The sequence below is a fragment of the Scyliorhinus torazame genome, chromosome 11 (genome assembly GCF_047496885.1).
Source record: "Scyliorhinus torazame isolate Kashiwa2021f chromosome 11, sScyTor2.1, whole genome shotgun sequence".
Classification (NCBI taxonomy): Eukaryota; Metazoa; Chordata; class Chondrichthyes; order Carcharhiniformes; family Scyliorhinidae; genus Scyliorhinus; species Scyliorhinus torazame.
Window position 1 is genome coordinate 69,705,141 of NC_092717.1, and position 23,626 is coordinate 69,728,766.

At 47.9% G+C, this 23,626-nt stretch overlaps 1 protein-coding gene across 2 annotated transcripts in view; it reads right to left on the bottom strand.

The window, feature by feature from the left end:
• Positions 1-23,626, bottom strand: part of LOC140385329 (reversion-inducing cysteine-rich protein with Kazal motifs-like) — a 378,566-nt gene that overhangs the window by 103,150 nt on the left and 251,790 nt on the right. For both annotated transcript variants that reach the window (XM_072467391.1, XM_072467390.1), the window contains 2 exons: positions 22,827-23,094; positions 19,720-19,899 (listed from right to left, as the gene is read on the bottom strand). In XM_072467391.1, coding sequence (XP_072323492.1) covers positions 19,720-19,899; positions 22,827-23,094 — 448 coding nt within the window. The remainder of the gene's footprint in view (positions 1-19,719; positions 19,900-22,826; positions 23,095-23,626) is intronic.

Here is a 23,626-nt window from a genome sequence, read left to right on the forward strand (position 1 = left end):
GTAAGAAACATTTAGATTAAAGGTACCTTTTACAATCCAAGTGAAATAAAAGTTACTTTACAATAAAGTCATAAAAACTTAGAAAAATATATAAACCCTGAGAAAGGGGCAGAGAAGCAGAGAAGGAACAAGAGAAGCAAGCAGAGTCAGCTTACAGTCAGCTTGGTCATGGGACAGAGCAAAGCAGCCGAGCTAAAACAGTTAATACATCTAAGAAAGACCAGAAATTAAAGAGGAGGCAGAGTCAGCTCAGAGACAGCCAGCAGAGCCAGCTCTCACAGCTCAGTACATGGGAAAGATAGAGCATAGCAACCGAGCTAACCAGCGAATACATCTAAAGAAGACCAGACTTTAAAGAAGATTGATTGTCAAGGTGGGCCTGAAGGACCCTTCAACCAACCAGGAGGGTCCAGAAGCAAGATCTTTTTATCTTTCTGTAAAGACAGCGATTGCAGCTTTTAAAAGAAAAAATATAATAATAAAATAACTTAAAAGTTTTAACCTGAAAAAGTGGTTATTTCAAAGTCTACTTTACTCACTTAGCAATGCGGGACCCAGGATCGATGCTACTAAGTGGTAAGTAGATGAAATCTTCTGTGAAGATATGGAGTATACATATATATATGGAAAATATAGTTTGACCTGAATAGCACCCACTGGACCCTGCACAGGAGTCAGGGAGTGAGAATCCCTGTTCACCATTTAGAATATCGACCCTGTTTGGTATAGGGGGAATTCTAAGAATAGTGGTGAGTTTTCAGCAACACTACCTGCAAACAAATGATACGGGGAGGTCTCTGCAGCAATGGTTTGGGAAGCTTTGAAGGCAGCGGTCAGAGGGGAATTAATCTTGATACGGGCCCACAGAGAAAAGGCGGAACGGGCTGAGAGGGACAGGTTAGTCGAGGAGACACTCCAGGTGGACAGGAGATACTCGGAGGCCCCGGACGCGGTGGAGGTTACAGGCGGAGTATGGGCTGTTGACTACAGGGAAAGCAGTGGAACAACTGAGGAAGGCAAGGGGGGCGATTTATGAGTATGGGGGAAAGGCAAACAGAATGTTAGTGCACCAGCTCAGAAAAAGGGAGGCGGCCAGGGAGAGTGAAGAGGTGGGTATACGGTCCTGGTCCCAGTGGAGGTGAATGAGGTGTTTAAGACTTTTACGGCAAATTATATGAGTCGGAACCCCTGGCGGGGGTGGAGGGAATGAAGCAGTTTTTGGGTCAGTTGAGGTTCCCGAGGGTGGATGAGGATCTGGTGGAAGGGCTGGGAGACCAAATTGAAATTGAGGAAATAATTGAGGGGCTGGAGGGCATACAGTCGGGAAAGGCCCTGGGGCCCGACGGCTACCCGGTGGAATTCTATAAGAAGTTTTCAGTGATGTTGAGCCCACTGCTGGTGAGGACATTTAATGAAACAAGAGAGAAGGGAGCCCTCCCCCCAACAATGTTGCAGGCCTCGATTTCATTGATCCTGAAACGGGAGAAGGATCTGGAGCAATGCGGGTCATACAGGCCAATTTCTCTACTGAATGTGGACGCCAAACTGCTGGCTAAGGTACTGGGCACAAGGATAGAGGATTGTGTCCTGGGGGTGATAGGGGAAGACCAGATGGGATTTGTAAAGGGCTGGCAACTCAAAGCCAATGTTCAAAGGCTTTTAAATGTTATTATGATGACCTCAGAAGGAGGGGAGATGGAGGTGGTGGTGGCGATGGATGCGGAGAAGACCTTTGATCGGGTGGAGTGGGAGACGCTGGGAAGGTTTGGGTTTGGTGTGGGCTTCATTGACTGGGTGCTGTTGCTCTATCAGGCACCAGTAGCGAAGTGCGTACGAACCGGCTGAGGTCGGAGTATTTTAAACTACACCGAGGGACAATAATTTGTAAGCCACTGAGTGTTGACTGTACTAATAAATGGCATCTGACCTGTGTGTTTCGATTTTGCTTCACTGAAATTTTAGAAGTAGATGGGAAAGTAAGCTCAAAAGCCTTTAATTTTTTGTAAGAACTGTTTAGTTTCTTTCCTCGGATGTTAATGGGCTAATAATAAAGATGGTTTCAATATAAAAGATGCTTAGTTGCCAGTGAAATCACTCCAGAAGCAAAGACTCTTTTCCTCACAGTTTACAAATCAAAACATTGTTAGGCTTTCTCGTCCTAATATAGATTTTCTCGGTTTCCTAATATAGATTTTGGTCTGGTCCAGGTACCCTGATAAGGGAGCCTTGCCAGCTGTCTGACTCTCTCTATATGCTGAAGAGCATACAATTGAGTACAAAGTGAAAAGGGTCGAAGTTATATGGAAATTTTTGGGCTGGGGCGATGCCATCTGCTGGTCTCCTCTTCCCTCGAAAAAGAAAATTAAAGCAAAAAGTGCAGAGGATACTGGAAGTCTGCAGAGGGATTTGGATAGGCTAAGTGAATGGGCTAGGGTCTGGCAGATGGAATACAATGTTGACAAATGTGAGGTTATCCATTTTGGTAGGAATAACAGCAAAAGGAATTATTATTTAAATGATAAAATATTAAAACATGCTGCTGTGCATGAGTGTGCTAGTGCATGAGTCGCAAAAAGTTGGTTTACAGGTGCAACATGTGATTAAGAAGGCAAATGGAATTTTGTCCTTCATTGTGAATCTACGGAATTCCTTGCCCAGTGAAGCAGTAGAGGCTCCTTCATTAAATGTTTTTAAGATATAGATAGTTTTTTGAAGAATAAAGGGATTAAGGGTGATGGTGTTCGGGCCGGAAAGTGGAGCTGAGTCCACAAAAGATCAGCCATGATCTCATTGAATAACCGAGCAGGCTCGAGGGGCCAGATGGCCTCCTCCTGCTCCTAGTTCTTGGGCGCGATTCTCCGCTCCTGCGCTGGTTTGGAGAATCGCCTGGGTCGCCAAATTTTCCCGTGACACCGGTCCGACGCCCTCCCGCGATTCACGGAAGCGGCCAGATCGGCACAATCGCGTTTTGCGCGGCGCAGTCCAGTGAATCGCCCGAGACAGCCAAAATGGCGATTCACCGGTACCCCCGCGATTCTCAGTGCCGGCTGGGCCGAGCGGCCTGCCCAAAACGGCGGGTTCCCCCTGGCGCCGTCCACACCTGGTCGCTGCCAGCGGGAACAGCGTGGGAATGCGGGGGGGGGGGGGGGGGGGGGGGGGGGGGGGGCGGCCTGCGGGGGAGGGGGGGGGATCCTGCACCGGGGGGGGGGCCTCAAATGGGGTCTGGCCCTTGATCGGTACCCACCAATCGTCAGACCGTCCTCTCTGAAGGAGGACTTCCTTTCTTCCGCAGCCCCGCAAGATCCGTCTGACATCTTCTTGCGGGGTGGACGGCAACCACGCATGCGTGGGTTGGCGCCGGCCAACCGCGCATGCACGGGCGACGCCAGTTATGTGGCGCCGGCCGCATCATGAATGCGGTGCCGTCTTTACGCGGCGCCAAGGCCTGGCACGCGTAAATGACACGCCGCCGCTCCTAGCCCATTTTCGGACCCTGAATCGGTCGGGATAGTGGCCGTTTCGCGCCGTCGTGAACCTCGACGGCGTTCACCACGGCATTCACACTCTGTCTCCATTTCAGAGAATCGCGTCCTTTATGTTCTTATGACATTTCAAACAAATTATTTCTACCAAAAATAATCTGAAAGCAAAATAAGTAGAAACGATCTAATCGATTTATGCTCTTGGCTATATCCTAACATCTAATACATTAAAATGGAGTTTGATGACATTCATATGGGTTTGGGTCTGGAATCTGGGAGGAGTTTGGAGTTCAGAGGGTGAAGTTTATTCTGATACACTTGTTCAACATTGAAAGGTACTGTTCCATCCACATTGAACTTCCAAACACTAAGAGTGCCACCAGTAAGCATGCTACAGTTCTTCTTGTGTCACTGTACTGATGAATATTGTGCAGTAGTTTTATGAAAGCTACATATAACTTTATGCAACAGATGGTGACCTAGGTTTGGTAAATAAATTATCAGAGTGTAGTAACTTGTATTTTTATATACTTGGAGAATGTGATAAAAGTTCTGTAACTTAATGAAATGAGCTATACTGACCGTATACCACGGTTTCATTTTCCTTTCAACAAACTCAATTCATGATTATAATCCAAGTCGCATGGTCCGATCAAGTTGTTATTTTTCTACTATCCTAAAATGAGAACACAGGTGCCTTGTGTTAATTACGATCGGGGCACTATTTGGAAGGTCCAGCTCCGTGATCTGAGTCTGCCATGGAGCACGGCGAGGCTGGTGGAGGCTGCCGCCTTGCGCATGCATGACCTCTGACCTGGAAGTGCGGGAGCCCGTATCTGCAGCAAAAGCTGCAAGCTCCCCAATGGTTCACTGCTAGCCCCCTGCAGGGCTATGAATATGTGGCCCTTTCACACCAGTTTTCTGTCGTGAAAGGCCAGTTTTTACGACTGCGTGAGGACATAGTCCCAAAAACAGAGAATCCAGTCCCTGGTTTCAGTGTTCTATCCTTCTCTATCTGTGTAGCTGAATTCTAACATGGAAGCAGAGAATGTTTGCTTAAAAGTGAAAGACAGAACACTGGAGCCCAGCCTTACTGTTTTTATTTTAGATACACATACAGTGCACTTCTAACCAACAATCACACAGTCAGTCTTTTTGTGAGTCCTTCTCAAAGTCTATCACCTGAGTACAACTAATCCCTATTTATTAAACAATGAACAGATCATTGCACTGAGTACAAGGAAGGAGGAAAACATGCCATCATTACCCAGTCTGGCCTGTAGATGATACCAATGCTGTTGATTCTTAACTGTCTTCTGAAGTAACCGTGTAAGTCCCTCAGTAGGATCAAACCTTTGTGTTGTCCAAAAAGGTAGTCTATCTACCTTCTTTGTGCAGCTAGGGTTGGGCAATAAATGCCCAAGAGATTCTTGGTTGCGGTACACACATCTTGTGAATGAATTTGTTTAAAGAAACAAGACAAATACATGGATACAGCAACATGACAGAGACAGTTAAATTGACATGTGTATTGTTACTCGTTAGTCCCTATCTAAATCTCTATGTACCGATTCTTTCATTTGTAAGTACAATACCCCATATTTTTGACTGATATGTATAGCAACTGTTAATTGTAAATTTTATTTTTCATTGTCTGCACAGTTGGATGATTAATCTAAATCCTTTTGCAATGTTTTTGCCTTTGTCAACAGCTCTTGCTATTTTAGGGTTTTGAGCAAATTTGATCAACATAGTTTTGGTGTCTAGGCCTTTATAGTTATGAGTGTGAGAAATGAACATTCTGTGTTGTTTTTGTGTTGTTTTTACATGTATATACTCTGGTTCACAATTAAGATGTCAACAATGAAGCATGATGGGAAAATTAACATGTCAAGTTCTGAGTAAGCTATAGTGAGCGAACTATTATAACGATGTACCAGAATGACCTTCGGGGAAGAACGGAATGTACAACAGAACTTGCTAAGCAAGGGGGAGATAGCAGGTGCAAGGAAAGGGCCTCATTCTTATCTTTAACTGCCAAATCACTGTGTAAGGGAGAGAAGAAATAAGGGAACTGCCCTGTCTATAGTGTGTGGGATGTGTTTCTCAGGGATGGTTTCCCACGGATTGTATTTTCATGGATTGTATATAACAAAGTGATGCTGTGTGAATTCTTTGTGATCTGCTATTGCTTACTGGAGGCACCCGCTCTTGCAAGATCGATAATACTTCTTCAGAATTTGACTAAGTGTAAATCTTTTATTAAGTGAGCGGTGTTTCTCACAATTGGGGGCTCGTGGCTGGGATATTTTTTCATTGATCAGGGGGGGGCGGCTCAAGAGGAACCGAGAAGACGCGTCCCGTTATTTAAACGGTCTCGTACTTCATCTTGAGTAGTCACCCACAGTCAACTGAACACGTTCCTAGGGTAGTCATTCTGAAGAAGCAAGTAACGGATTATAGTGGCAGGCACGCCGTGAGTGAAGTCAGGCAACTCTGAGCACGGAGCAAGGTAAGAAAAACGGCTTTTAAGTACAACCTTGTTGACTTGGGTTAGTATCTAAACATCCGCAGGGGCGGGTTGATGATATAAGGACTCTGGAGTTTATATCCAAACATCCGTATAAGTGTATGGGCGGATTGATGATATAAGTGCTTTCAGGATTGTGATTGTTGTGACAGGGTCACAACTAGACACTTTACTTAGAAATAAGTGAAAGTTGAGTACATTACAATGGGAAGTAAAAATTCGAAACAAGGAGACGGCGTTGATAAGAGAATCCCTAAGAATATCCCACCAGAAAGCCCAGTGGGTCGGATGTTAGTGAATTGGGATTTTGAGAGCCACGTACAAAAAAATAAGGACAGGAATATATATGTCAATGATAAAAGACCCTGTTCTGATAAAGAAGTAAGCTATGCGAGTTGTTGGCTTCCTAGCAGGAACGCCACCCGAATATATCCATTAATCCCACAGGGCGAAGACGTTCCCACCACCCCTCTTACCCCCTTATAAGAATAAGTCAAACGACGATAACTCGCCAGATAACCAACAAGTGAATAAAGGTAAATCAGAGGAAGCCCCTGAAGAAGCAGGAGGGAGTAAAATGATATTAAGATCCACAAAAGGATAGGGAAAGGAACCAGAAATAACGAAACTGAACCCCCTTCGGGAAGTCCCGATTGGAGATGGAGATGTAGGATTTGTAAATTCTCCTTTAAGTTCAGGAGAAGTCAGAGCATTCAAAAAAGAAATGAAAATGTTAATGGAAGACCCCCTAGGACTGGCGGAACAATTCGATCAGTTCTTAGGTCCTAATATATATATATATATATATATATATATATATATACATGGACCGAATTAATGTCCATTATGAGTATCCTATTCACGGGAGAAGAAAGAGGTATGATTAGAAGAGCAGGCATGCAAAAGTGGGAGAATAGTCACCCGCCAGGGGTAAACGGACCACCAGCAGAAGAAAAGTACCCCAATCTAGATCCACACTGGGACCATCAGACGGGGAGCCATAGAGATCAAATGAAAGATCTGAGAAATAGTATCGTTGAAGGCATAAGGGAAGCAGTGCCCAAGGTACATAATCTAAATAAAGCCTTTGAAATTAGACAGGAAGGGACGGAAACCCCCTCAGCATTCTTAGAGCGACTTCGGGAATCAATAAGGAAGTATTCTGATTAGACCCTAACGACCCAGTAGGACAGGGACTACTGAAGGTCCACTTGGTGACCAAATCCTGGCCTGACATACATAAAAAGTTACAGAAAATAGAGGATTGGAATGAGAAATCTCTAGATGAATTACTAAGAGAAGCACAGAAGGTATTTGTAAAGCGAGGAGGATACAAAAATAGTCAACAGGCGGGGTGTTTTAACTGCGGGAGAATGGGTCACTTCAAACGGGACTGCCCGGACAGAAGGAGAAAGATACAGAGAGAGAGAGAGAGAGAGAGACAGGCAGAGAGAGAGATATAGAGAGAGAGAGAGACAGGCAGAGAGAGAGATACAGAGAGAGAGAGATACAGAGAGAGACAAAACAGAGAGAGAGACAGAGACTCAGAGAGATACAGAGAGAGAGAGACAGAGAGAGACAGGCAGAGAGATACAGAGAGAGAGAGAGACAGGCAGAGAGATACAGAGAGAGAGAGAGATACAGAGAGAGAGATACAGAGAGAGAGACAGGCAGAGAGACAGGCAGAGAGAGAAAGAGACAGAGAGAGAGATACAGAGAGAGAGAGACAGAGAGAGAGAGACAGACAGAGAGACAGATACAGAGAGAGAGAGAGACAGAGACTGAGAGAGATACAGAGAGAGACAGGTAGAGAGAGACAGAGAGAGACAGGCAGAGAGATACAGATAGAGAGAGAGAGATACAGAGAGAGAGATACAGAGAGAGAGAGAGAGACAGAGAGAGAGACAGGCAGAGACAGAAAGAGACAGAGACAGAGAGAGATACAGAGAGAGAGACAGAGAGAGAAGGCTGCAACAGGCCTGGAGTCACTGTTTCAAAACAGAGAGAGAGAGAGAGAGAGACAGTTTGTTACAGAGAAGGCTGCAAATACTGAACTATCACCCGTGGGAAGGCTGAAATAAGCTTACCCTACAACCCTGCCAACCGCAGGGGCCCAACAACCAGGTATTTCAAAATAATTATTATAATTAATAAATTAATCAAATTTGATACTACTGATTCAGTATTAATAAATTATACAATATAATACAGTCAAACAGTTGATTGATCAGTAACATTTCAATAATAGTATTTCAGCTCAAATTCATCGATTGTAAGGGTTGGATTGCTGCCAAATTCCCGTTATCAGATGTCCTTGAACGATCTGTTCTTTTTTAATCAAAGTTGTTTTGGGTTTTTTTAAGGCCAGCTTCCACATGGTTTGAAGTTTTGATTTCCAGGCTAATTCTAAACATTTATTTTAAAATATCAAACACAATAACTTATTAAACATATAGGTTTTCTGTAGATGAATTCGTCGATTCTATTAAAGAAGGCACTACTAAAAGTTTGGAGATAAATTGGGACTTCCACACTCCTTGGCACCCCCGCCCCCCCCCCCCCCCCCCCTCATCGGGACGGGTGGAAAGGATGAATCAAACTCTTAAAAATCATTTGTCAGAAATAATACTAGAAACTAGGCTCCCCTGGACAAAATGCTTACCGATAGCCCTTTTAAGAAAAGATTTGGGGTTGTCCACACACAAAATGTTGTTCGGATTGCCATACCTTGGAACAATGGGAGAATGGCCCATTGCAGAATGTAAAGATATCTATGTAAAGAAATATATACTGGCACTGTTCCTCATTATCATTCCTCAGGAGACAAGGACTGCTAGCGCAGACACCTCCCCTTGAATTCGCAGTCCACAAATTTAAACCAGGAGATTGGGTACTGGTGAAATTGTGGAAAGAAAACAAGCTTCAACCCACTTGGGACGGGCCGTTCCTGGTTTTGTTAACCACAGAGACTACCATACGAACTGCTGAAAAAGGTTGGACTCATTACAGCAGAACGAAGGGTCCCGTTAAATCACCGCCGGAACAGGAACAATGGAATGTGGAGGCCACTGAGGAACCATTTAAGATAAGATTGAAAAGACACTAAATCCTGAACTGTTCAATAATATGACGAAACTACAGCTAAAATGGACTATGCAATGTATAATAATATTAATGATGTGGGAGTTTGGAATCGGTCGTATGATTACATTGACAATCCCAGAAAGTCGGTACCCTCAGGTAATACGGACTGATCTGTGTACCCTCATAGACTGCGTGTCAGCGGGGCAGGGAAAGGAGTTCAGGGTAGACTCTCTTCATTATTACTGAGGGGGATGATTACGGAGAGGGAGGGTTGGCTGAAACGGTTCTGCCAATTGCCCAGAGGGGCACCACCGGTCGTCTCCATTCACCAGATTAATGGTTATTCCCCCTCAACGTGCAATGCTGGAACTTGTCACCCCGTATACATCACCGTAAAACACACGGCCTGGATGGAGACAGGCAATAGGGTTTGTTCACTTAGAAATGAGATATTCGGGGTGATCATGAGAAATGGCAAGACTGAATGCTGCTTCCGTATTTTATTAGACCAGGGAGCAACTCCCACTAATGACACATGGGGCGACACGGCGGAGAATGAACAGGGAAAATAATTGAAGTAAAAGATTTAGAGCAAGCCTTTGAGATAGAGACTGGCTATGAGGAACAGAATGCGTGGATTGAGTGGGTGAGGTAGAGAGAGAGAGATCCAGAGAGAGAGATACAGAGAAAGAGAGAGAGAGACAGAGAAGGCTGCAACATGCCTGGAGTCACTGTCTCAATACAGAGAGAGAGAGAGAGAGAGACAGAGAAGGCTGCAACATGCCTGAAGTCACTGTTTCAAAACAGAGAGAGAGAGAGAGAGAGAGACAGTTTGTTACAGAGAAGGCTGCAATATTCGGCCCAGACGCTGAAGAAAGACAATTGTTATGCTTGCGCATCAGGTAGACCACAGGCCCATATGGAGCCCTTTCCACTGGGGTGGACAGAAAATAGAGGGAGCATGGAAAGTATGATGGCCCTGTGTACCAAGATGCGACAGCCTGGGGCAACAAGACCTGCACTGCCCTATCTCTGATGTTTCCTCCTGTTAATAAGAAACTATCAGCAAACCCTCCCTCCTTCTTGGTTACCGTGACGCATCACAAATCGTGTATAAGTGGTTCTGATACGGGGCTAAGTAAAGTTATGGGAGACCTCAAGACTTGTATAGAGACTAAGAACGTGACCACCCAGGGCAATTACTCATCACTTAAAATACCACGTGCAGATATATGGTGGTATTGCGGAGGAAAGATTCTAAGACCCACTCTATCCCCCTAATGGAAAGGGACATGCGCATTAGTTCAGCTCGCCATTCTGTTCAGTATAACCTATGAAAGACAAGAGGAGAGGGGGAGTGTAAAAGGGGGACGATCTAAACGGGGCATACCTACCTCATTTGATGACAGGATTTACCTGGACTCCGTTGGCATTCCCAGAGGAGTACCAGATGAGTTCAAAGCCCGAAATCAGATTGCAGCTGGGTTCGAGTCCCTCTTTACGATCAATAAGAATGTGGATTGGATAAACTATATATACTATAATCAACAGAGGTTCATCAATTATACCAGGGACGCCGTGAAGGGCATAGCAGAACAACTGGATGCAACCAGTCGAATGGCCTGGGAGAATAGATTGGCTCTGAATATGATTTTGGCAGAGAAAGGTGGTGTATGCGTTATGCTCAAAGGACAGTGTTGCACGTTTATCCCCAACAACACGGCACCCGACGGATCGATTACCCGTGCGCTACAAGGGTTAACCACTCTGGCTGTGGAAATGGCATACAATTCAGGGGCAGACACATCCATGGCTGGGTGGCTTGAATCATTGTTTGGGAAATGGAAAGGGTTAATTGTATCCATCCTCACCTCCATCATCGTGGTGATAGGAGCATTGGCGGCAATAGGCTGCTGCATCATCCCGTGTGTAAGAGGCTTGGTGCAGAGGCTCATCGAAACAGCCTTGACCAAGCAGATGCCCCTGGGTCAGGATACCATTTGCCTATTAGAAAGTGGGGAGAATGAAGGGGGGGACGGCCCCATAGAAAGGGAAGTTGAGAGGATGTTGGACAATTTTGGGGTCGGTTAGAGGAGGCTACGAAGTGTAAAAAGCAACAACAGTAAAAAGAAAAAAATGGGGATTTGTGAGAAATGAACATTCTGTGTTGTTTTTACATGTATATACTCTGGTTCACAATTAAGATGTCAACAATGAAGCATGATGGGAAAATTAACATGTCAAGTTCTGAGTAAGCTATAGTGAGCGAATTATTATAACGATGTACCAGAATGACCTTCGGGGAAGAATGGAATGTACAACAGAACTTGCTAAGCAAGGGGGAGATAGCAGGTGCAAGCAAAGGGCCTCATTCTTATCTTTAACTGCCAAATCACTGTGTAAGGGAGAGAAGAAATAAGGGAACTGCCCTGTCTGTAGTGTGTGGGATGTGTTTCTCAGGGATGGTTTCCCACAGATTGTATTTTCATGGATTGTAGATAACAAAGTGATGCTGTGTGAATTCTTTGTGTCTGCTATTGCTTACTGGAGGCACCCGGTCTTGCAAGATCGATAATAAATACTTCTTCAGAATTTGACTAAGTGTAAATCTTTTATTAAGTGAGCGGTGTTTCTCACATGAGGAATAACAGGGTTATTGTTGAAGGTGCAAGGAGGAAACACAGTTTTCTCTAACATCCTTGTCTTCCTTTTCACGGGAGGAGAATTAGATGTAGTTTCAGTGAAGAGTTTCTAGTAACTGAGCCAGAGTAGTTAAATACACAACTGCACACTCACTCATTCACAAGGCAATACCTGTACTCCTACACGATTGAACAGTTATGTGAATACAATGTTGGAATCCTGGTCTGTTTGAGTGATGTCATAAATACTAGCGAACCACAACAAGCTCTCCCCTACCCGGCGGGGTGGGGGGTTCCGTCGTAATGGAGCGGCGGGAGCCACTCTGGCGTCGGGCCACCCCAAATGTGCGGAAGTCTCCGCACCTTTAGGGGCCAAGCCCTCACCTTGAGGGGCTAGGCCCGTGCCGGAGTGGTTTCCGCTCCGCCGACTGGCGGGAAAGGACTTTGGCGCCACGCCAGCCGGGGCCAAAAGGTCTTCGCCGGGTGACGCATGCACAGGAGCGTCAGCGGCTGCTGACGTCATCCCCGTGCATGCGCAGGGGAGGGGGTCTCTTCCACCTCTGCCATCGTGAAGACCATGGCGAAGGTGGAAGAAAAAGATTGCCCCCACGACATAGGCCCGCCCGCCAATCGGTGGGCCCCGATCGCGGGTCAGGCCACCGTGGGGGCACCCCTCGGGGCCAGATCGCCCCACGCACCCCTCCAGGACCCCGGAGCCTGCCCGCGCCGCCTTGTCCCGCCGTTCAAAAGGTGGTTTAATCCACGCTGGCGGGACAGGCATTCCAGCAGCGGGACTTCGGCCCATCGCGGGCCGGAGAATCGGCGGGGGTGGGCCCACCGACCGGCGCTGCGCGATTCTCGCCCCCGCCGACCGGCGCGGCGTGATTCCCGCCCCCGCCGAATTTCTGGTGGCGGAGACTTCGAGACACGGCGGGGGCGGGATTCATGCCAGCCCCGGGCGATTCTCTGACCCGGCGTGGGGTCGGAGAATCCCGCCGCAGATGTTCAGTTTGATCACTGGGTGGAGTTCCTTGGTTGAATCTTCAGGTGGGGGTTTTCTGGCATTGACAGATCAATGCTGGAACTGGAGCCAGAGCCAAAGTCAGCATCGGGTAGCTTCCTTTCAACCAATCTTCGATGTTTAAACAACTTCTTTGTACAATGTCAAAAGCTGCATAACATTGGAGCAATGTCCTCACTTGGTTGCGACTCAAACGCCTTCGCATAGAAATCATAGAATTTAAGTACAGGAGGCCATTCGGCCCATCGGGTCTGCACCAGCCCTCGGAAAGAGCACCCTACTTAAGCCCACACCTCCACCCTATCCCCGTAACCCCACCTAACCTTTTTTTTGGACACCTAGGGCAATTTAGCATGGCCAATCCACCTAACCTGTACACCTTTGGACTGTGGGAGGAAACCGGAGCACCTGGAGGAAACCCACGCAGACATGGGGCGAACATGCAGACTCCGCAGACAGTGACCCAAGCCGGGCATCGAACCTGGGACCCGGAGCTGTGAAGCAACAGTGCTACCATGCTGCCCACTCTTCATTGTCACCAGCCAACAAAGGCCAAACAGATGACAGATTAATAAATTATTATTATTTTTTAAAAATATATTTTATTCAAAATTTTGTGGCCAAACATAACAGTACATAGTTTTTCTTTTGAACAACAACAAAGCAATATAAATAACCGTGGGCAATTTTAAACAAATAAATAAATAATATATAAACAAAAACAAAACTAAGTGGCAACTGCCTTGTCAAAAATAGTTACTCTCCAAAGATACAATCCAACAATCCAATATACATTACCTATAACAAGTGTCTATACATATACAATGACATCCCTGAGAGTCCGTCCGGTTCCTCCCCCCGCCCACCCCCCTCCCCCCGGGTTGCTGCTGTTGTCTTCTTCTTTTCCATTCCCTCTATCTTTCTGTGAGGTAGTCGACGATCGGTTGCCACCGCCTGGTGAACCCTTGAGCCGAACCTCTTAATACGAACTTGATCCGTTCTAACTTTATAAACCCTGCCATGTCGTTTATCCAGGTCTCCACACCCGGGGGTTTGGCTTCCTTCCAAATTAACAATATCCTGCGCCGGGCTACTCGGGACGCAAAGGCCAAAACATCAGCCTCTCTCGCCTCCTGCACTCCCGGCTCTTCTGCAACCCCGAATATAGCCAACCCCCAGCTTGGTTCGACCCGGACTCCCACCACCTTCAAAAGCACCTTTGCCACACCCACCCAGAACCCCTGTAGTGCCGGGCATGACCAGAACATGTGGGTGTGATTCGCTGGGCTTCTCGAGCATCTCCCACACCTATCCTCTACCCCAAAAAATCTACTGAGCCGTGCTCCAGTCATATGCGCCCTGTGTAGAACATTGAATTGTATCAGGCTTAGCCTGGCACACGAGGACGATGAGTTTACCCTACGTAGGGCGTCAGCCCACAGCCCCTCCTCAATCTCCTCCCCCAGCTCTTCTTCCCATTTCCCTTTCAGCTCATCTACCATTATCTCCCCCTCGTCCCTCATTTCCCTATACATGTCCGACACCTTACCACCCCCCACCCATGTCTCTGAGATCACTCTATCCTGCACCTCCTGCGTCAGGAGCTGCGGGAATTCCCTCACCTGTTGCCTCGCGAAAGCCCTCAGTTGCATATACCGAAATGCATTCCCTTGGGGCAACCCATATTTTTCCGTCAGCGCACCCAGACTCGCAAACATCCCATCTACGAACAGATCTCTCAATTGTACTACGCCAGCTCTTTGCCATGCTCCAAATCCCCCATCCATTCTCCCCGGAACAAACCTATGGTTATTTCTTATCGGGGACCGCACCGAGGCTCCCGTCTTTCCCCTATGCAGTCTCCACTGCCCCCAAATTTTCAATGTAGCCACCACCACCGGGCTTGTGGTGTATTTCTTCGGTGAGAACGGCAATGGCGCCGTCACCATTGCTTGTAGGCTAGTCCCCCTGCAGGACGCCCTCTCCAATCTCTTTCACGCCGCTCCCTCCCCTTCTCCCATCCACTTACACACCATTGAAACATTGGCGGCCCAGTAATAGTCGTTTAGGCTCGGTAGTGCCAACCCCCCCCTGTCCCTACTACGCTGCAAAAATCCCCTCCTCACTCTCGGGGTCTTCCTGGCCCACACAAAACTCATAATACTCTTCTCGATTCTCTTGAAAAAAGCCTTCGTGGCCACGGTGGAGGCACTGAAACACAAAAAGGAATCTCGGGAGGACCACCATTTTAACCGCCTGCACCCTACCTGCCAGAGACAGGGACTCCATGTCCCATCTCTTAAAGTCCTCCTCCATCTGTTCCACCAACCGCGTTAAATTAAGCCTGCGTAATGTACCCCAATTCTTGGCTATCTGGATCCCCAAGTACCGGAAGTCCCTTGTTACCTTCCTCAACGGTAAATCCTTTATTTCCCTGCTCTGCTCCCCTGGATGCACCACGAACAACTCACTTTTCCCCATGTTCAATTTATACCCTGAAAAATCCCCAAACTCCCCAAGTATCCGCATTATCTCTGGCATCCCCTTCGCCGGGTCCGCCACATACAACAACAAATCATCCGCATACAGAGATACCCGGTGTTCTTCTCCTTCCCTGAGTACTCCCCTCCACTTCCTGGAACCCCTCAATGCTATAGCCAGGGGCTCAATCGCCAGTGCAAACAATAACGGGGACAGAGGACATCCCTGCCTCGTCCCTCTATGGAGCCGAAAATAATCAGACCCCCGTCCATTCGTGACCACGCTCGCCATCGGGGCCCTATACAGCAACTGTACCCATCTGATATACCCATCTCCAAAGCCAAATCTCCTCAGCACCTCCCACAAATAATCCCACTCCACTCTATCAAATGCTTTCTCGGCATCCATCGCCACCACTATCTCCGCTTCCCCCTCCGGTGGGGGCATCATCATTATCCCTAGCAGCCTTCGTATATTTGTGTTCAGCTGTCTCCCCTTCACAAACCCAGTTTGGTCCTCATGAACCACCCCCAGGAAACAATCCTCTATCCTCGTTGCCATTACCTTGGCCAGAATCTTAGCATCCACATTCAGGAGGGAAATGGGCCTATAGGACCCGCATTGCAGCGGGTCTTTTTCCTTCTTTAGGAGGAGCGATATCGTTGCCTCTGACATAGTCGGGGGCAGCTGCCCCCTTTCCCTAGCCTCATTAAAGGTTCTCATCAGTAGCGGGGCCAGCAAGTCCATATATTTCCTATAGAATTCCACTGGGAATCCGTCTGGTCCCGGGGCCTTCCCCGCCTGCATGCTTCCAATCCCTTTCACTACTTCCTCCGTCTCAATCTGTGCTCCCAGTCCCGCCCTCTCCTGCTCCTCCACCTTAGGAAATTCCAGCTGATCCAGAAAGCACATCATTCTCTCCTTCCCTTCCGGGAGCTGAGCTTCATATAATCTTTCATAAAATGCCTTGAACACTCCATTCACTCTCTACGCTCCCCGCTCCATCTCTCCCTCCTCATCTCTCACCCCCCCTATCTCCCTCGCTGCTCCCCTTTTCCTCATTTGGTGAGCCAGCAACCTGCTCGCCTTCTCCCCATATTCGTACTGTACACCCTGTGCCTTCCTCCATTGTGCCTCTGCATTACCCGTAGTCAACAAGTCAAATTCTACATGTAGCCTTTGCCTTTCCCTGTACAGTCCCTCCTCCGGTGCCTCCGCATATTGTCTGTCCACCCTCAAAGGTTCTTTCAACAACCGCTCCCTTTCCCTACCCTCCTGCTTTCCTTTATGTGCCCTGATAGATATCAGCTCCCCTCTAACCACAGCCTTCAACGCCTCCCAGACCACTCCCACCTGAACCTCCCCATTGTCATTGAGTTCCAAGTACCTTTCAAAACACCCCCTCACCCTTAAACAACCCCCCTCATCTGCCAATAAACCCATGTCCATTCTCCAGGGTGGCTGCTGTTCTTTTTCCTCCCCTATCTCCAGGTCCACCCAATGTGGAGCGTGGTCCGAAATAGCTATAGCCGTGTACTCCGTCCCCGTCACCTTCGGGATCAGTGCCCTTCCCAAAACAAAAAAGTCTATCCGTGAATAGACTTTGTGGACATAGGAGAAAAACGAAAACTCCTTACTCCTAGGTCTACTAAATCCCCAGGGGTCTACTCCTCCCATCTGCTCCATAAAGTCCTTGAGCACCCTAGCTGCAGCCGGCCTCCTTCCGGTCCTAGACCTCGATCTGTCCAGCCCTGGGTCCAGCACCGTATTAAAATCTCCACCCATTACCAACTTTCCCGCCTCTAGGTCCGGGATGCGTCCCAACATACGCCTCATAAAATTGGCATCATCCCAGTTGGGGGCATATACGTTCACTAAAACCACCGCCTCCCCTTGCAATCTGCCACTCACCATCACGTATCTGCCCCCACTATCCGCCACTATGGTCTTTGCCTCAAACATTACCCGCTTCCCCACTAATATAGCCACCCCCCTGTTTTTGCGTCTAGCCCCGAATGAAACACCTGCCCCACCCATCCTTTGCGAAGTCTGACCTGGTCTATCAGTTTCAGATGCGTCTCCTGCAGCATAACCACATCTGCCTTAAGTTTTCTTAGGTGTGCGAGTACCCGTGCCCTCTTAATCGGCCCGTTCAGCCCTCTCACATTCCACGTGATCAGCCGGGTTGGGGGGCTCTTCACCCCCCCCCCTTGTCGACTAGCCATCTCCTTTTTCAATCCAGCTCCTCACCCGGTTCCCACGTAGCCGTATCTCCCCCCAACGGCGCCCTCCCACCCCATACCAGCTCCCCCTTCTCCCCAGCAGCAGCAACCCAGTTAACCCCCCCCCCTCCGCTAGATCCCTTTCTAGCATAATTGCACCCCCCATGTTGCTCCCAGAAGTCAGCAAACTCTGGCCGACCTCGGCTTCCCCCCGTGACCTCGGCCCCCGCTGTGCGAGGCCCCCTCCTTCCTGCTTCCCTGTTCCCGCCATGATTACCATAGCGCGGGAACAAAGCCCGCGCTTCCCATTTGGCCCCGCCCCCAATGGCCAGCGCCCCCAGCTCCTCATCCTCCCTCCACCCCTCTCCCACGACATGGGGAAGAGAGAAAAGTTACAGGGTCGCAGGATTAACAACTTGGGAAATCATCTCTTCCCCCATTTCCCCCCCCCTTCACCCCACATAATCACCCCACCACTTTGTCCCAAACGTTCTTTTTCTAGCCCGCTTATTCCAGTTTCTCCTCGACAATAAATGTCCACGCCTCTTCTGCCGTTTCAAAGTAGTGGTGTTTCCCTTGATGTGTGACCCACAGTCTTGCCGGCTGCAGCATTCCAAATTTAACCTTCCTTTTGTGCAGCACCGCCTTGGCCCGATTAAAGCTTGCCCTTCTTCTCGCCACCTCCGCACTCCAATCTTGATACACGCGGATCACCGCGTTCTCCCACCTACTGCTCCGGGTTTTCTTTGCCCATCTGAGGAGCATCTCTCTGTCCTTATATCGGAGAAATCTCACCACTATGGCTCGAGGAATTTCTACAGCCCTCGGTCTTTGCGCCATAACTCGATAAGCTCCCTCCACCTCCAACGGGCCCGTCGGGGCCTCCGATCCCATTAACGAGTGAAGCATCATGCTCACATATGCCCCGACGTCCGCCCCTTCTGGAAGACCAAGAATCCTTAAATTCTTCCTCCTCGCATTATTCTCCAGCACCTCCAGCCTTTCCACACACCTTTTGTGTTGTGCCTCGTGCATCTCTGTCTTCACCACCAGGCCCTGTATTTTGTCCTCATTCTCAGCAGCCTTTGCCTTCACGACCCGAAGCTCCTGCTCCTGGGTCTTTTGCTCCTCCTTTAGCCCTTCAATCGCCTGTAATATCGGGGCCAACAGCTCTTTCTTCATCTCCTTTTTAAGTTCTTCCATGCAGCGCCGCAGGAACTCTTTTTGGTCAGGGCCCCATATTAAACTGCCACCTTCCGACGCCATCTTGCTTTGTGCTTGCCTTCCTGGCCGCTGCTCTAGAGGATCCACCGCAATTCGGCCACTTTCCTCTCCTTTTTCCATCCGTGTCCAGGGGGGATTCCCTTCTGGTTTACCGCAGTGTTTTTAGCTGTTAAAATTGCCGTTGGGGCTCCTATCAAGAGCCCAAAAGTCCGTTCCACCGGGAGCTGCCGAAACGTGCGACTTAGCTGGTCATCGCCGCACCCAGAAGTCAACAAATTATTTTAATAGCAAACCTCCTTTGCATGGAGTTGAGGCTATTCTCCCTGGGTCAGGCCTGGCAAAGGGAGCAGTCTTTTTCAAGGTTCCCACTCAGTAGCTAGAAATACTAATAAACAAAGCAAAACAACTCTGATGTAGGAAGGAACAGATCATTGTCTGAGAATAGATAAACAGAACTGAAGGCTGATTTAAAGTCACATTTTAACAGGGGAAAATGGAGGAAAATCAGATGCCCAGTGTATGACCTTCTGACAGGATCAATATTCATGGGTTACTGTCAACTGCGCACACATTATGACATTTAAAAATCAGAAGATCAACTGACTGTGCTTTGTACCTGCAAGTAGTGATTCATCAAAAAGTTTAACTTTAGCGTATTTAACATGTTATCCACATCAAAATTCCATCTAAACTTTACTGCTTGAACAAAATTGTTGCAGCACCATCTGGAGCACATGAAACCATTTTCAGGCCCACCTTTTAAGCACACACAGACATCAGAGACCCTTAGAATCCAGCTGTACAGAAAACTATTTGAAAGTCCTTTCCATTTAATCTCATTTCTCTGCCCATTCCCTTTTTAAAAACATTTTCACAGTATGTATCTAGTTCCCTTTCCAGAACCCCAGAATCAACCCACCTATAAAATTACTTAGGGGCTTTTTGTCAGGACCAATTACTTCAGAAAACTTCACAGATATGTAAACAGGGTTAATGTTTGGTGATTTTACAGTCACTTAAGGGAGATTCTTACCTGTTGTTAAAATTAGTGCAGTACTTGAGACCTTGACAACCCAGCTGACATGGTTCTCTGACGTCAGCCAGGCATGTAAACATGGCAGCTTCCAGAGGGTTATATTCACAGAGCCTATCAAACTCTTGCCAGTGAGTTCTGCTTCCCCACCTGGTGCTGTACAATTTAATACACAGATCCCTGTCAAAATAAGGAAAACATACTTATTTAAAAAGGGCAACAGTCTTGAGGTTAGAAAATCTGCACTCAAGCCAACATTCTTGCACCAGTATGTTTTGTTCATGTTTCCCCCATTGCTCATCTCAAATGCAGTGTTGTCAATTTCTTATTTAGCATATTGGTGTCAATACAGCATAATGGGAAAACAAGGCACACTTAAATTAGGTTGCTCTAGCCGAAGCCAAAGGCGAATGATCCACCAAGAGATAGCGGCCGGGATTCTCCGAACCCGTGCCGGGTCAGAGAATCGGCGGCTGTTGAAAGAGGCCCCCGCGGCGATTCTCCACGGTCGACCTGCCGAGTTCCACCGGCGTGGTTCACATATGGTACTACCCGGCGGGAGCTCAGACCCACGGGCGCGTTGGCTGTCCTGGTGAGGGGGGGGGATCAGACTCTGGGGGGGTGGGGGGGCCTCCACGACGGCCAGGCCCGCGATCAGGGACGACCAATCAGCGGGCACGCACGATCTTGGGGGGGGGCTACCTTCTTCTGCACGGGCCCATTGTGTCGCTACGCCATGTTGCACGGTGCCGGCGCGGAAACGGCCACCACGCGCATGCGCTGCCGCAGAAACGGCAGCCGTGCGCACGCGTGGACCCGCCGCTGCAGTGCAGGACCGCGTATCGCGCTGGAGCACTCCTGCGCCGTGCTGGCCCCCTGAATCGCTGGGCCAAGAGGCCCGTTGATGTTGGCGTGAAACACTCTGGTGTTTACGCCAGCATCAACACTTAGCCGGGATTTTGGAGAATCCCGGGCAATGTATTTTCACAGCTCCCAGATGACGGAGAAGATCTTGAGATGGGCCAAGCAGAATCAGGAGGTGAAGTGGGAAGATAGTGGTATTCGTATATGCCACAATGTCACAGTGGAGCTGGCAAGGTGGCGGGCAGCCTGTAATAGGGCGAAGGCAGCATTTTGTAACAGTAATATGCGGTTCGGGGTGGTCTACCCGACGAAGTTGAGAGTTACACATAACTCCAAGGACTATTACGTCTTAGATTAGAATTTACAGTGCAGGAGGCCATTTGGCCTATCGAGTCTTCACCGGCCCTTGGAAAGAACACCCTACCCAAGCCCACGACTCCACCCTATCCCCGTAACCTAGCACCCGGAGGAAACCCACGCAGACACGGGGAGAAAGTGCAAACTCCACACAGCCAGTCACCCGAGGCCGGAATTGAACTGGGGACCCTGGAGCTGTGAGGCAGCAGTGCTAACCACTGTGCTACCACTGCCCTTGCTGCTGCCTGTCCCCATCCTCCGTCTGCTCCCATGCGTCCTCCCTGGGCTCGTCCTCCAGCCCCTCCTAGTCCAACTCCTCCACGTCCGCCTCCTCCTCCAAGGCCGCCTGTTCCTCCTCCTCCACCTTCAGCATGTCTCCCCGCTGCTATGCCAGTTTGCGTAGGTCATAGTGGACCACCAGAAAGCAGGCGACCCTCTCGTGGCTGGATTGCAGCGCACCCCCAGAACGGTTGAGACATCGGAACCCCATTTTCAGCAGTCTGGTACACCACTCAACACCGGTCACCGGCCTCTGTACTGGCATCATTAGCTGGGTCATAAGTTGGCATCTCTTGTTCCCCCAAGAGTCATCCTGGGGTGTCCTTCAAAGTATCACCAGCATTTTCGGTTTTAATTGCAAATCTCCAGAATATGTAACATTCTGCTTTCTGAAAAGATCTGAAAGGTCTAACCGAAAACAACTTGCAAAGAAATTAAACTACCCCCCCCAGTTAAGGAAGGGGTCCATAAGCAGATACATAGATTTAGGGTAAGAGGTAGAGGATTACAGGGGATTCAAGTGAGTTTTTTCACCCAGCGAGTAATGGGAATCTGAAACTTACTGCCTTAAAGAGTGGCAGGGACAGGAATCTCATAACATTTGAAAAGGAATTGGATTAACACCATTAATGGAGGAATCCAAGGCTCTATGGTGCAAACTTGGTCGAACATTTTCACCTTTATTTTTAAAAAAAATGTTGAGTACCCAATTAGTTTTTTTTCCAATTAAGGGGCAATTTAGCATGGCCAATCCACCTAACCCGCGCATCTTTGGGTTGTGGTGGTGAAACCCCAGACATGGGGAGAATGCGCAAACTCCACATGGGCAGTGACCCAGGGCCGGGATTCGAAACCGGGTCCTCAGCGCCGCAGTCCCAGTGCTAACCACTGTGCCACATGCCGCCCCTTTTCACCTTTATTGAGGGTTACAAAAGAGAGAGAATACACATATTTACACTGGCCTAACCATCTCCTGGGACTAAAAAGTTGGCCTTTTGGGTGTTCATTGTTTAGACACTGTAAAAACCTGGCCAAGCTCGACTAGATCTGCGAATTGACATTTGAAGCCTGTCCTAATTGTTTTTAAATGCTGGATGCACTCACACGTTCTGTTGTACTTGAATGAAGCTCCAGGATGTACGCACTACAAACAACTCATTGTAATCTAGTGCTGATCCACAATAAACTTCACAACAAAGTCCCTTGAGAGACCCAAAGCGATGGTTGGGAGAGGCTGTGATGTGTGAAGGATGTTCATCACTTGAAGAATGAAGATGACCGTATGAGGCAGACATTCTTTCTCTAATTCAGGGATCATTCACATATTATAGGAGCCAAATCAAAGTAGTACCCAAAAATAGATTAGAAATTAATTGAAGTTAATTTGCACAGAAATCTTGGGTTCATAAAATCTCCAGCTAACTGAAGGGTTGCAAATAAGGAACAACTTTTTCACAAAATCTGACTTTGTCTCCTGAGTCAAATGTAACGAGGGGAATTAAAGCAAACTCTTCTTCGCATTTACATTTTTTGGGGAAACAGTTTCTATTAGAACGTTAAAGCAGGCCAGACATTAAAATAAAATACATTTTAGTTAATGTACCAACCTGCAGCTAGAGGTATTTGCTTTAGAACAACAGTGCAATTTAGCACCATCAACAGCTGGAGCAGGCAACCCATTTGTGCTGTTGTCTGGATTACTTGATCCAGAGCTTTCTAGAAAGCACTGCCAGAGTGGATCCTGTGGCAGTGGCATTTTCTTACACCCCTCGATAAGTCCATCAACAATTTCTTGATCTGTAGACTTTGTCATCAGCACTCTTCGACATGTGGTCTGGCAAGCATGGTCTTCTGCTCTGTCACAGCAATATAAACCTAAATAGTTAGAAACTCATTATTACTATTTAGCTTTACTGCATTCTTTATTGGGATTTCTATTTAAGTTCCATTTTTCAACCAAGACACAATAAAATACAACTAATGCAGCACACATCTGATATGGAGGCTCCTGGGTAACTGGAACAAAGCTCCCAAAGAACCGTGCAATAATTAATTATGGGATTTGATCATTGCTGTATGCCGTTGTAGCACAATGAGTGTAGCTAGATTTCACAAATACATATATAGCTACATAGAAGATAGGAGCAGGAGGAGGCCTTTTGGCCCTTCGAGTCTGCTCCACCATTGAACAAAGAACAAAGAAAAGTACAGCACAGGAACTGGCCCTCCAAGCCTGCGTCGACCATGCTGCCCATCTAAACTAAAATCTTCTCCACTTCCGGGGTCCGTATCCTTCTATTCCCATCCTATTCATGTATTTGTCAAGATGCCCCTGAAACGTCACTATCGTCCCTGCTTCCACCACCTCCTCCGGCAGCAAGTTCCAGGCTACCACTACCCTCTGTGT